The sequence below is a fragment of the Astyanax mexicanus genome, chromosome 21 (genome assembly GCF_023375975.1).
Source record: "Astyanax mexicanus isolate ESR-SI-001 chromosome 21, AstMex3_surface, whole genome shotgun sequence".
NCBI lineage: Eukaryota > Metazoa > Chordata > Actinopteri > Characiformes > Acestrorhamphidae > Astyanax > Astyanax mexicanus.
The window spans coordinates 2,942,271-2,954,759 of record NC_064428.1 but is presented as its reverse complement, the minus strand read 5'-3'; the positions used below and the strand labels follow the sequence as shown (position 1 = coordinate 2,954,759).

General features: G+C 36.6%; 2 protein-coding genes across 4 annotated transcripts in view; one reads left to right on the top strand and one right to left on the bottom strand.

The window, feature by feature from the left end:
- The window catches only part of LOC125785743 (uncharacterized), a 399,129-nt gene that overhangs the window by 19,687 nt on the left and 366,953 nt on the right, over positions 1–12,489 (bottom strand). The window lies entirely within an intron of this gene.
- zgc:174945 (immunoglobulin domain-containing protein) lies at positions 3,927–8,515 on the top strand. 3 transcript variants are annotated; one of them, XM_049469829.1, is made up of 5 exons: positions 3,996–4,198; positions 4,463–4,598; positions 5,292–5,509; positions 5,644–5,970; positions 7,772–8,515. In XM_049469829.1, the coding sequence occupies exons 2-5, from the start codon at positions 4,564–4,566 to the stop codon at positions 7,882–7,884; spliced, it is 693 nt and encodes a 230-aa protein (XP_049325786.1). In that variant the 5' UTR covers positions 3,996–4,198; positions 4,463–4,563; the 3' UTR covers positions 7,885–8,515. The 3 variants fall into 3 exon arrangements, with proteins under 3 accessions (XP_049325787.1, XP_049325786.1, XP_022530108.2); XM_049469830.1 differs by lacking the exons at positions 3,996–4,198; positions 4,463–4,598 and adding an exon at positions 3,927–3,984 and having other exon boundaries at positions 5,341–5,509; XM_022674387.2 differs by lacking the exons at positions 3,996–4,198; positions 4,463–4,598 and having other exon boundaries at positions 5,103–5,509.

Here is a 12,489-nt window from a genome sequence, read left to right as displayed (position 1 = left end):
CTCAGCCAGCATCACAACTGCTAAAGCTGAATTTTATCACAATAAATTCAGCTCCCTCACAGACTCCCGGAAAATATTTGCTACATTTAAATCACTACTGAACCCTCCTCCTCCTCCTCCGGCTACATGCCTTACTGCTGAAACACTTGCATCATTCTTTACTGGGAAAGTGGCAGCTATCAGCAACCAGTTTACTGATGTAACATGTAGCAGTCCTACTACATGCTCTGCTAACCGGTATCCCTCTACCGAAGGCGTTGCTTTCTCCTCGTTCGCTCCTCTCACTGAGAACGAGACACTGGCTCTCCTAACACGTAGCCGTTCTACTACGTGTCCGCTTGACCCAATTCCTTCAAACCTTATTGTGATAAACTATCGCACCTGCAATCATTCCGGCTATCACTCACACCATCAATGCCTCTTTAACTTCTGGTGTATTCCCGACTGCTTTCAAACAAGCACATGTGACACCACTGCTTAAAAAGCCTTCTCTCAACCCCGCCCAGGTTGATAACTACAGACCGGTCTCACTGCTACCCTTTCTCTCTAAAACACTCGAGAGAGCAGTTTTAAATCAGGTCTCTGGCTTCCTCTCCCAGAATGACCTCCTGGACCAGAACCAATCTGGATTCAAAAAAGGACACTCTACCGAGACGGCTCTGTTGTCTGTGACTGAAGCGTTGAAAACTGCTAGAGCTGCAGGTGAGTCCTCAGTGCTCATTCTGCTGGACCTCTCGGTCCACCACGACTTCCTCCTAACTATACTCTCAAACATGGGGATCTCAGACAATGTGCTGTCATGGTTTAGATCATACCTCACTGGGCGCTCGTTCAAGGTGTCGTGGCAAGGACAGCTGTCCTCAGCCCACTCCCTATCCACTGGGGTTCCCCAGGGTTCAGTACTGGGTCCCCTTCTCTTCTCAATATACACCGCCTCTCTTGGTCAGGTTATCCACTCACATGGCTTTTCCTACCATTGCTTTGCTGATGACACCCAGCTATACCTGTCGTTCTCACCTGAAGATCACTCAATCTCTGCACGGATATCGCAGTGTCTCTCTGACATATCCGCATGGATGAAGGAGCATCACCTTCAATTAAATCTCTCAAAGACTGAACTTCTGGTCATACCAGCAAAACCATCTTTTCAACACAACCTCTCTATAATCATCGACTCTCTCTCTCGCCGACAAAGGTTGCTAGGAACCTGGGTGTTCTGGTTGATGACCAGCTCTCCTTCACGCACCATGTGGCCTCGGTTGCTCGATCCTGCCGCTTTGCGCTTTACAACATCAGAAAAATTAGACCGTTTCTGACGCAACAGGCCACCCAACTCCTGGTACAAGCTGTGGTAATCTCACGCCTCGACTACTGCAATGCCCTGCTAACTGGCCTCCCGGCCTGTGTAGTAAAACCACTCCAAATGATCCAGAACGCAGCAGCACGTCTGATCTTCAACCAGCCAAAACGGGCACATGTCACCCCGCTGCTCATTGACCTCCATTGGCTACCAGTTGATGCTCGCATCAAATTCAAAACTCTTACAATCGCCTACAAGGTGATACAGAACAGCTCCTTCCTACCTGCACTCGCTCCTGAAGGCTTACGCTACCTCCCGGCCGCTGCGCTCCTCCAATGAACGTCGCCTCGCTTTACCAAACACTCACACAAAGCAATCCAGACTGTTCTCATACAGAGTTCCCCAATGGTGGAACAAACTACCTTCCACTACCAGATCAGGAGAATCTCTCACTATCTTTAATAAACTCCTGAAGACAGAGCTCTTCAAAGAGCACTTACTCTCCTAACACCTCTAACAAACTACCTTCTACTACCAGATCAGGAGAATCTCTCACTATCTTTAATAAACTCCTGAAGACTGAGCTCTTCAAAGAGCACTTACTCTCCTAACACCTCTAACTAACTACCTTCTACTACCAGATCAGGAGAATCTCTCACTATCTTTAATAAACTCCTGAAGACTGAGCTCTTCAAAGAGCACTTACTCTCCTAACACCTCTAACTAACTACCTTCTACTACCAGATCAGGAGAATCTCTCACTATCTTTAATAAACTCCTGAAGACAGAGCTCTTCAAAGAGCACTTACTCTCCTAACACCTCTAACACACTAACTACTTCCAACCTCATTTCCTTCTTCCCCTCCTTCACTTCTCTATCCCTTTATTTCCCTTCGACCTCCTTTAAGCCGTATATAAAAACGGTTTATCTTAATTCCTATTACTTGATTATTGTAAGTCGCTTTGGACAAAAGCGTCTGCCAAATGTAATGTAATGTAATGTACCTGAATTTCCGTATTGATTATCAGTAAATGTGGTCTGATCGTTTTATAAGATACGCAGTTAGTCAAACAATCAAACTGAACTAATAACATTCAGCTGTACAGACAATACTGACAGTATTGTCCTTATTATTGTGTAAAAAGTAAATGAACACCGAATTTAATCATTTCAGCCAGATCCACATTTAGCAGCATTTATCTCCATCAAATGTTTCCTGTAGGTGTTAACAAGATCTGCATCTTAGTTAATCAGTTTTCTGGTATGTCTTAAACAAAGCACTCTTCAGATCATAACAGTGTCTAGACGTTTACTGAAACAGGAGAAAACCACAAATGAATAATTTAAGAGAATAAAGTAATAATGAATTAGTTATTTAGAAACTACAGATACAGTAGAAAGAACAGCTAAAGTTTTTAAAATTTGTTGGCTGCTCAGAACACTGCTCCTTTAATACGGTTTATAGATGATTATTTATTTTCTATATTTATTAGCTACTTTCATGTATCTAAACATGCATATAGTGGGTCTAATGGGGGAGTTGGGTGTTTTCATTTAGGAGTTTCTGTGACTGTCTAAGAAAACATTGAATATGTTTCCCAGTCCAGGGGTGGGTCTCCTGAAAGCTTCGTAACGCTAAGAATTTTGTTAACTGGTATTTAAGATTGAGCGTTAATTAAAGAGTGTTTCCTAAACCCGTGCGTAACTAAAGTACGATGTAACCTTGATGGCAAATTAACGAGTTAGCCTACCCAGTCCTTAGTCTAAAAGCACCTCTTCAAGTGGATTCTGCTTGTAGTTCAGCAGCTTAAACACCAGAGACCGCCAATTCTGAGGTAGAAAATTTCAATAATCATTTTTATTTAAGTAGCATATGTTGTTATGTTATGTTATGTTATGTTACACACTCTTCAGCTTACTCACCCTCATCACAGTTCAAATGACATCAACTAGTAGTCTAATTGGGCACACTATGAAATAACCAATCAAACCCAGACGTAAATCATTTAAATTCATCAACAGTCCACAGAAAGACTGGCAATAGATCAAAACATACTGAAGATGGCAGCCATCAAAAGGACCTGATTTCTGCAGACTATTGGTGATGGTCATGGGCTTAGCAAAGCTGCTGTGTTTAAGTGTGTTAATTGTGTAACACACCTATATTCAATTCCCAACAGGCAGGGAATTACTGACCACCAAAACAGGGTCAGTAATGTACCTGGGAAATGTGGGTGCAGTGAACAGAATGCTTATTCCGATACACAGTGCCAGCCTGTTAAATCCGGTCTACACCTGTTGTAAAGGGTTCTCTGCATTTAATGTGCAGGTAATATGCAACCGTCAGGGGCTCTTTACTGACATTGGCCATGAAGCACGACGCGTTTACCTGGGCTAACTCTGAAGTGTGTCAACTAGCAAAGTATGGTGGATTTGCTGATGGATGTCTGCTGGGTGATAGTGGGTATCCTCTCTATGCCATTCATTTAAGCAGACATCTACCCCTCCAGGTATGGCCCAGTATGGCCAGGACCCTTTGTAAATGACCCCCCCCCCCCCCCCCCCTGTTCAGTTTCTTTACTGCTAAGTTGGTACTGCCCCTTTAAGAAAGGGAGCTAGTTTGAGGCTGCTGCTGCTGTAAAAAGAGCTGCTGCTGCTCAGAGAGTATTTTCACCTTAAAAAGGTACCTTGTGTGTGTTGAACTCATTTTTTTACTGAACTTAATCTCTCATTGAGTCATTTTTGGTCTTTTTGCTGCATTTGGATGATTGTACAGAAGTTTGAAGGTTGTGCTAAACTCCCTCATGTAGCTTCATTAGTTATTAGAAGAACAGCCAAACACAACCATCAAAAGTAGAAGCCTCATCAAATATTGCACCCGTGGTATGCGCAGCGAGGTATGTTGCAGTTGAATTTATGTCAAAGTGTGAAATAAGCTATCAAAAGTGTGTTATTTGTGTTATATTGTAGCTTATATTTTGCCTAATTAAGCTAGACTCTGCAATGCTAAGTATAAGCACTCTGTTTCACAAATGTGTGCAAGACTGGTGTAAATGTATCTTTTTGAGTGCTTATTTTGTGTCTGATTCTACATTGTTGTTAGTCATGTAACTTGCATTTATGAGTAAAGTATATTTTTGTTTCTGTTTTATATTTTATAGTTTTCACGATGCTCATTACGGTGTTCATCAGAGATAGAGACGTACCATGAAGTCCATCTACTGGATTTAATCCATTTAGTCCATCTACTGCGTTTTATTCGATGCCCTGGGCTGCTACACCCTTTCCTCCTCTGAAGTGAGGGGCACTGTCAGCAGTTGCCCTCCACCAGTTTTAGACCTCTCTCTCCTAAGCTCAGCCCCCCTTTTTTAGTAGCTAAGCTTGAGAAGTCATTCCGTTTTTTTTCGGCCCTCAGTGCCACTTCTTTAAAACGATTGCATGCACTAAGACTGTTAACAATGTAGTCCCATTTCTTTTTTTCAGCATTTGTAAAGTTAAACTGCTTGAATTTTTGCACCAGGAGTGGCATAAAGTTATCCAAAAGCAGTGTGTAAGACTGGTGGAGGAGAACATGATGCCAAGATGCATGAAAAAAACTGTGATTAAAAACAACCAGGATTATTCCACCAAATATTGATTATTTCTGAACTCTTAAAACTTTATGAATATGAACTTGTTTTCTTTGCATTATTTGAGGTCTGAAAGCTCTGCATCTTTTTTGTTAGTTCAGTCATTTCTCATTTTCTGTAAATAAATGCTCAAAATGACATTTTTTTTTATTTGGATATATTCCTAATTGTAATTATATTTATTGTACTTATATGTATTTATTTATATTTTACAGTCCTTTTGTTAAACATGGTTAAACACAGGTCAGTTTGGCCTGTGATCATTGTAACTGTTCCGTACACATAACAGGAACCGGAAGGGTAACAGTTAACAGCTGAGTTCAGTGCTTTAGGTCTGTAGGTAACCCTGTCTCTGTTATAGTTTGATGACAGCATGCAAACAGCACCACGCTCTCTCTCTCTGTGCTCAGTGGGCTGAAGAAAGGAAGTGGCCCCTGCTTGATGGAATCATTCGAGTCTGCTGTTTTAAGTCACTCGTTGCTGGAAGCAGGCGAGCCATGGCGGCCTGGTATTCTGCTGCTGTGTTTTTGGCCGTGCTGACTTTCTGTAAACCTTCATCTCCAGAGCCATACAACATAAGTAAGTCCTGCTCTATTCTGTTTCATTTGGATACATTAGGTATAGTATAAAGTGTGTTAATTAATGTTTATTTATTTGACTTTATGATTAACCTTAAATTAACTTTTTGTATTTTTCTCTTAATTTTACTGTAGTGAATTTAAGATATTCAAGAGATCCAGTGGGGAGAACAGAGGGACAGTCTTTGACTCTGAAATGCACAGTGGAGTACGACATAAACCAGTGTTTAGGCCTCAGAAATGATTGGTTTTTGGAAAATAAACAGGAACTGATGAATCCTCATGCGTACCTGATCCGTATCAATGAGACTAAAATGTCTAATAATCCTGAATTCAGACGGCGGGACGTAACCATTACATTTAAGCGCCTGTTTCTCAATGACTCTGGCTTATATCAGTGTGTTGGAAAATGTGCAGATGGACCTTCAGCCATGGGACATCTCATTAACCTCACAGTCACAGGTATGAGCTTTATTTTATAAATCCTCTTCAGCTTTAAGAAAAAGAAACAACACTTCATCATATAATTTAATTATCCAGCATCCAGATAACATGTGTACAGTTCCCTCATTAAATAAAGGATCTTAAACTGCTGGATTAGTCCTACATTTTTAGAAATCTCACTTTATCTTTTCAAAATGAATCAGTCAAGAGCTTTTTTCATTACAATCAATCAATTAACCTTTATTTTCACTCAGTAAATACATTGAGGGTAACCCTTATTTTTAGTATAGCCAAGCTTACATAAAATTAAGGGATTGAAACTTATGTTTAAATTATAAAAACAAGCAAACAATGTAAGATTTAATTAAGAAAAAATTAAATAATTAAAAATAAAAGGATATGCAAAAAGGCTGAAATGTAGCACAATAAAACAAAAAGATACGTAGAATAATAACATTTAAAAAGAGTTAAAGAAATAAAGGACCAAAATAACCACAATTATAAAAAAGTAAATAATGGAACTAAAATAAATAATAATAATAATAATAAGTAAAAAATATATATAAAAAAAATGAAAGGAAGAAAATAATTGAAATAAAAATGTAAAAGGCCAAAAGTAAAAGCAGTAACAAAACAAATAAAAGGATTAAATTAATAAAATAAAAGAGCTAAATGGTAAAACATAAAATTAGATAAATAAAAAAACAAAATAATTAAAATAAATAATAAGGTAAAAGAAAAACTCAGGTACAGGCTGTCTGAAGTGATATTAGATATTAAAAGTTTAAAATGATTTAGGGACACCAGTGAGCTGAGTTTTAGAGTTTTAGGGTTTCCTGTAGTGAACTTTAGCTCACTGGTGCTGCTCTGTAGCTAAAAACAGATTTTCACAGTTCAGTAAAGACTGATCCAGTCAGTAGAGCGGGTCTGATAGTTACTGGTGTTTATAGAAATCATGGATGAGATATAAGATCACACACAAGCTGAAATATTTTGTAGTTATATTGAATCCACTCATAAGAACCACTCAGAAATCCTCCAGATGTGTCTTAATCAAGGCAAGTTTTGAAGTATGAGCCCTATTAGTGTCACCTGGAGCCAATGTGAGATTCTGTTTTATAAGAATAATAAAACATAATAAAAAAGAACAATACATTATTTTGACTTAAACTGATTAATGTTAGAAGCATTATTAAAGTGATGAGGGGAGTACATTAAGATTTGAGGACTGATTAGCTATATTTATACATTTAGCATTTATATAGAATATGCTTTAAAATTAAGAGTCTGCATGATAATAATCTCATGATAGGTGAAATTTAATGGCAGGAACATATTTTACACAAGTAGGAACAAAATCCTGAAAATGGAATAATACTCATAAAAACAGCCGAGCAATTTGCGATGAATTCACATAACTGAGCATAGAAAGAGTATTTTAGAGAGTCTCTCAGATTCAAACATTTGAAGTTCAAGTTAAAGTTCACCAAAAACGGTGTCTTAAGATTGTGAAACTATTTTAGAAAATGATTCCCTAAATGTAAAATTGTGAAGACTTCTACACCATATACAGAATATAGTGTTAAAAGATGGAGAAATCCCTGTTTGTAAGAGACAGGGTTGAGGGTTAATACTGGGTGCTGGAGATCTTCGGGCCCTCAGGCGGCCTGAATTAAAGTCATGATTCTGTACTCAATTAAAATGGAAAACTCTTCTGCGTTCAGTTAAATCAAAATGAGTTTGGGTTCTGCTTATTTTTCTGTGTGATCTGTTCAGTTCAGGATAGGTATAATAGATGACATGCATGTGTACTTTACAGAAAAGAAGGACGACCTGCTCGCCAGCGATCTGAACAGGAGTGATCGAGACACTGCTGATATAATTCTCCTGATACTCAGTGGCTTCATTCTTTCATGGATGCTGTTAATGTGACTCCTGCAGGGAGGCATTTATCTGAACACCAGATATGACATTATGCTACAGATACCCAAGTACAGATATCCATGAGTTTATCTCAAAGTAAAGGACTTTTAATAAACAAATATGTAATGTGTAAGAAAATGTGCATTAAAATGACAAAAATACAGTTTATTAAAATGTGCGGTGTGATTATTTTATGAAGCAATACTGTATGTGTGGAATACATGAACTATCTGATTTTAAACAGCTTTTGGATTATAAATTCAAACAATACTAACTAATGAAAAAAAGAGTTTTTTGTTTCAAACAAGTAACAACAGTTTTTTGTAATTCTTCTGAAAATCACTGTTATCTGAGTATATCACTGTCAAATACAGTTTATAACTACCAGAAAAAAATTAAATATAATGTAACAATGCAACAAGCAGGGTTGCCAAACATCTGTACATCATATTTTGTGATTTAATTTTTTTTCACAATAGAGTGTTCCCATGATGCTTTGGGGTTTATTTGGGATTTGCATTTGGTTAGAAGTGTTTGGAATTAGTTTTATTAAGCATGGTAATTTTGTGTTCTTTATAGCTTCATGAGATGTTTTGTTGAGGTTTTGGTTACAATTTTAATCAAATTTACTCTAACGGGTCATTCTTTTACCAATTTTTTTTTTTTTACAGTTTATAGTATATATTTAAATTAAAAGCTCAATTAAGTCAAAGTTAGCTTACATTTTAAAAAAGTAAATGTTTTCATTATGAAAATCTTCTGATATTTAATTTGTATTTGGACATTTTTTGCCAAATAAAAAATAATATTAATGTTATTTAGTAAAATTCATTGTATATAAAGGAATGAAAACTGAATTTTCTGTGCTTTACAGATATCACCTCCACTGCTGCAAGCGTTTAACACATACAGGAAGTGAGACACGAGAACACAGCAGAACAAGTTCAGTACACTGATCTACTGTGCTTGATCTACTTAAAAAAAAAGTCAATTTTTTGCATCAGATAATTTGGTAGATCAAGCAAGAGTAGTCCTTGTATTTACTACTTAATTTTCTCAAGTAGTGCTAACATACTTTCCCAGGTAGTGTCAATAGACTCTTTTAAGTATTGTTAACTTGATTTTCTCTTGTACACTGCTGACTTAACTCAACTTAAGTGTTTAATTTGTCCTTTTTAAAAAATGATCTGTTTAGTCAAATAAACTAACAATGATATGATACTGGAGCAGTATAAGAGTAAACTGGGTAAAGAGTGAACTCTGTAGCTGAGTCAGCATACTGTGATCACTAGAAACACAGAATAAACTTAATGTGCTCTTACAGCTCTACAACACTGAGACCTGCCAATCAACATGTATATTATAATTACTGCAGCCCAGGATCAGGTAGCTTTGGGCAACAGACAACACAAAGATGGTGAGTAAGGGAGAGGCCACACCCAATATGCAAAAACCAGGAGCCTATAGGAAAGCTGCATGAACCAACACTGTAGAAAGAGCATTGGCACAGGTAGTGACTAAAACCCGAGTAAATATGTGCAGGTGCACCTAAAAAGATTTGTTGGGATTACATCAATAAATTATATAAAGGAAAAAAACACAATGTGGAGTAATTAAAAAATAGATATATTCATGTAAAGGTAGAAACATATTTTTTGTTGTTAATATCACAGACTTAATTACGTTACATTTACTAACACTCAGATTAATTTTTTTCAGTGCAGGATTTTACTGCAGATCCTTAAAAAGCAGAACGTTTTTGAGAGATGGGAGTCTAAGCTGGGTGTGAGTGTGCACTACTTATTATATATCAATAAGAATAAAATAATGTGTTTTCAGTCATTACTAAAGGGAGATTATGGGATGTGTTTAATCTGGTCATTGCCGGAGGGTGAATGAGAAGAGCAAAAGAAAGTTAAATAAGTTTTATAAGTTATAAGAGTTATAAAGTAAATTAGAGGATACAGCCTGTTGTGTCCAATTAAGATGTACATCTGCACTGAAGTGCGAAGTGTGACTCTGACCTTCAAAACAGGAAACATAAAACCACACCAGCTCACAGCACTGAGCCAGCGCACGTCAGTAGTGTAGCTTCTTTTTACTCACAGAGAACAACACACAGTACATTGAGTTAATGTTTTTAATGAAGTGGTAAATGTCTTATTCAACATCTGATATGTGTTTTCTGCAGAGACGTTAACTGTGCTATCCAGTGGAATTCCTACAATGCTGTGAAAAAGTTTGAGCACCCCTGATCATTTTTTAGGATTTTCCTTTATAAATCATTGGTTGTTCTGATCAGAAATTTCAGTTACATTTATCATATAGCAGACAATCACAGTAATATTTGAGAAGTGAAATGAAGTTTATAGGAAAAAATTTGCAATAATTCTTTAAACTAAATTAGGGTTTAGTGTTTAGAGTTTAGTGTTTAGAGTTTAGTGTTTAGAGTTTAGTGTTTAGTATTTCGTGTTTAGAGTTTAGTGTTTAGAGTTTAGTGTTTAGGGTTTAGTGTTTAGGGTTTAGTGTTTAGGGTTTAGTGTTTAGAGTTTAGTGTTTAGTGTTTAGAGTTTAGTGTTTAGAGTTTAGTGTTTAGAGTTTAGTGTTTAGAGTTTAGGGTTTAGTGTTTAGGGTTTAGTGTTTAGAGTTTAGTGTTTAGAGTTTAGTGTTTAGAGTTTAGTGTTTAGAGTTTAGGGTTTAGGGTTTAGTGTTTAGAGTTTAGTGTTTAGAGTTTAGTGTTTAGAGTTTAGTGTTTAGGGTTTAGTGTTTAGGGTTTAGTGTTTAGAGTTTAGTGTTTAGAGTTTAGAGTTTAGTGTTTAGGGTTTAGTGTTTAGGGTTTAGGGTTTAGTGTTTAGAGTTTAGTGTTTAGAGTTTAGGGTTTAGTGTTTAGGGTTTAGTGTTTAGAGTTTAGTGTTTAGAGTTTAGTGTTTAGAGTTTAGTGTTTAGAGTTTAGGGTTTAGGGTTTAGTGTTTAGAGTTTAGTGTTTAGAGTTTAGTGTTTAGAGTTTAGTGTTTAGAGTTTAGTGTTTAGAGTTTAGGGTTTAGGGTTTAGTGTTTAGAGTTTAGTGTTTAGAGTTTAGTGTTTAGAGTTTAGTGTTTAGGGTTTAGTGTTTAGGGTTTAGTGTTTAGAGTTTAGTGTTTAGAGTTTAGAGTTTAGTGTTTAGGGTTTAGTGTTTAGGGTTTAGGGTTTAGTGTTTAGAGTTTAGTGTTTAGAGTTTAGGGTTTAGTGTTTAGGGTTTAGTGTTTAGAGTTTAGTGTTTAGAGTTTAGTGTTTAGAGTTTAGTGTTTATGGTTTAGTGTTTAGAGTTTAGTGTTTAGGGTCATTGTCTTGTTGAAGTACCCAGCCGCTTTAACTTCAACTTTCTCACTGATTTTTAAACATTGTTCTGAAGAATCTGCTGATATTGACTGGAATATACCCTCAACTATAACAAGATTCACCTGTGTATGTAGGTTTAAGGGTAAATTAGCAAACTAATGTTGTGTTCCAATAATTAGTGCTAAAGTTATTCAAATCAATAAAGCGACAAGGATGTTTAAAGATTTTTTTCACACTTTATGTAAATCCTATAGACTTTATTTCACTTCTCACATATCACTGTGTTCTTCTGATATATTATATATTTAACTAAAATTGCTGACACAAAAAAACAATGATTTATAAAGGAAAATCATGGGAATTATCAGGGGAACGCAAACTTTTTTATCCCACTGTATAAGCTGAAATGAGCTGAAATACACAGAGAAAGCAGGCAGTCTAGTGGTTATCTTTAAGCTTTTTGTTACCGTTAAGCTTTTTCACCACAAATCTTTCAAGTGGTAAACAGTCAGTCTGTCTCTGTAAAGTGTAGTAACTGAAACCAAGCTTAAAAGTGGTGTGTTCCCAGGAAGAGCTGAACCACTCTATACACCCTATACACTCTATAGACTCTATACACTCTATAGACTCTATACACCCTATACACTCTATACACTCTATACACCCTATACACTCTATAGACTCTATAAACTCTATACACCCTATACACTCTATACACCCTATACACTCTATACACTCTATACACCCTATACACTCTATACACCCTATACACTCTATAGACTCTATAAACTCTATACACCCTATACACTCTATACACCCTATACACTCTATACACTCTATACACTCTATACACCCTATACACTCTATAGACTCTATACACTCTATAGACTCTATACACCCTATACACTCTATACACTCTATACACCCTATACACTCTATAGACTCTATAAACTCTATACACCCTATACACTCTATACACCCTATACACTCTATACACTCTATACACCCTATACACTCTATACACCCTATACACTCTATAGACTCTATAAACTCTATACACCCTATACACTCTATACACCCTATACACTCTATACACTCTATACACCCTATACACTCTATACACCCTATACACTCTATACACCCTATACACTCTATAGACTCTATAAACTCTATACACCCTATACACTCTATACACTCTATACACCCTATACACTCTATACACTCTATACACCCTATACACTCTATACACCCTATACACTCTATAGACTCTATACACTCTATACACCCTATACACTC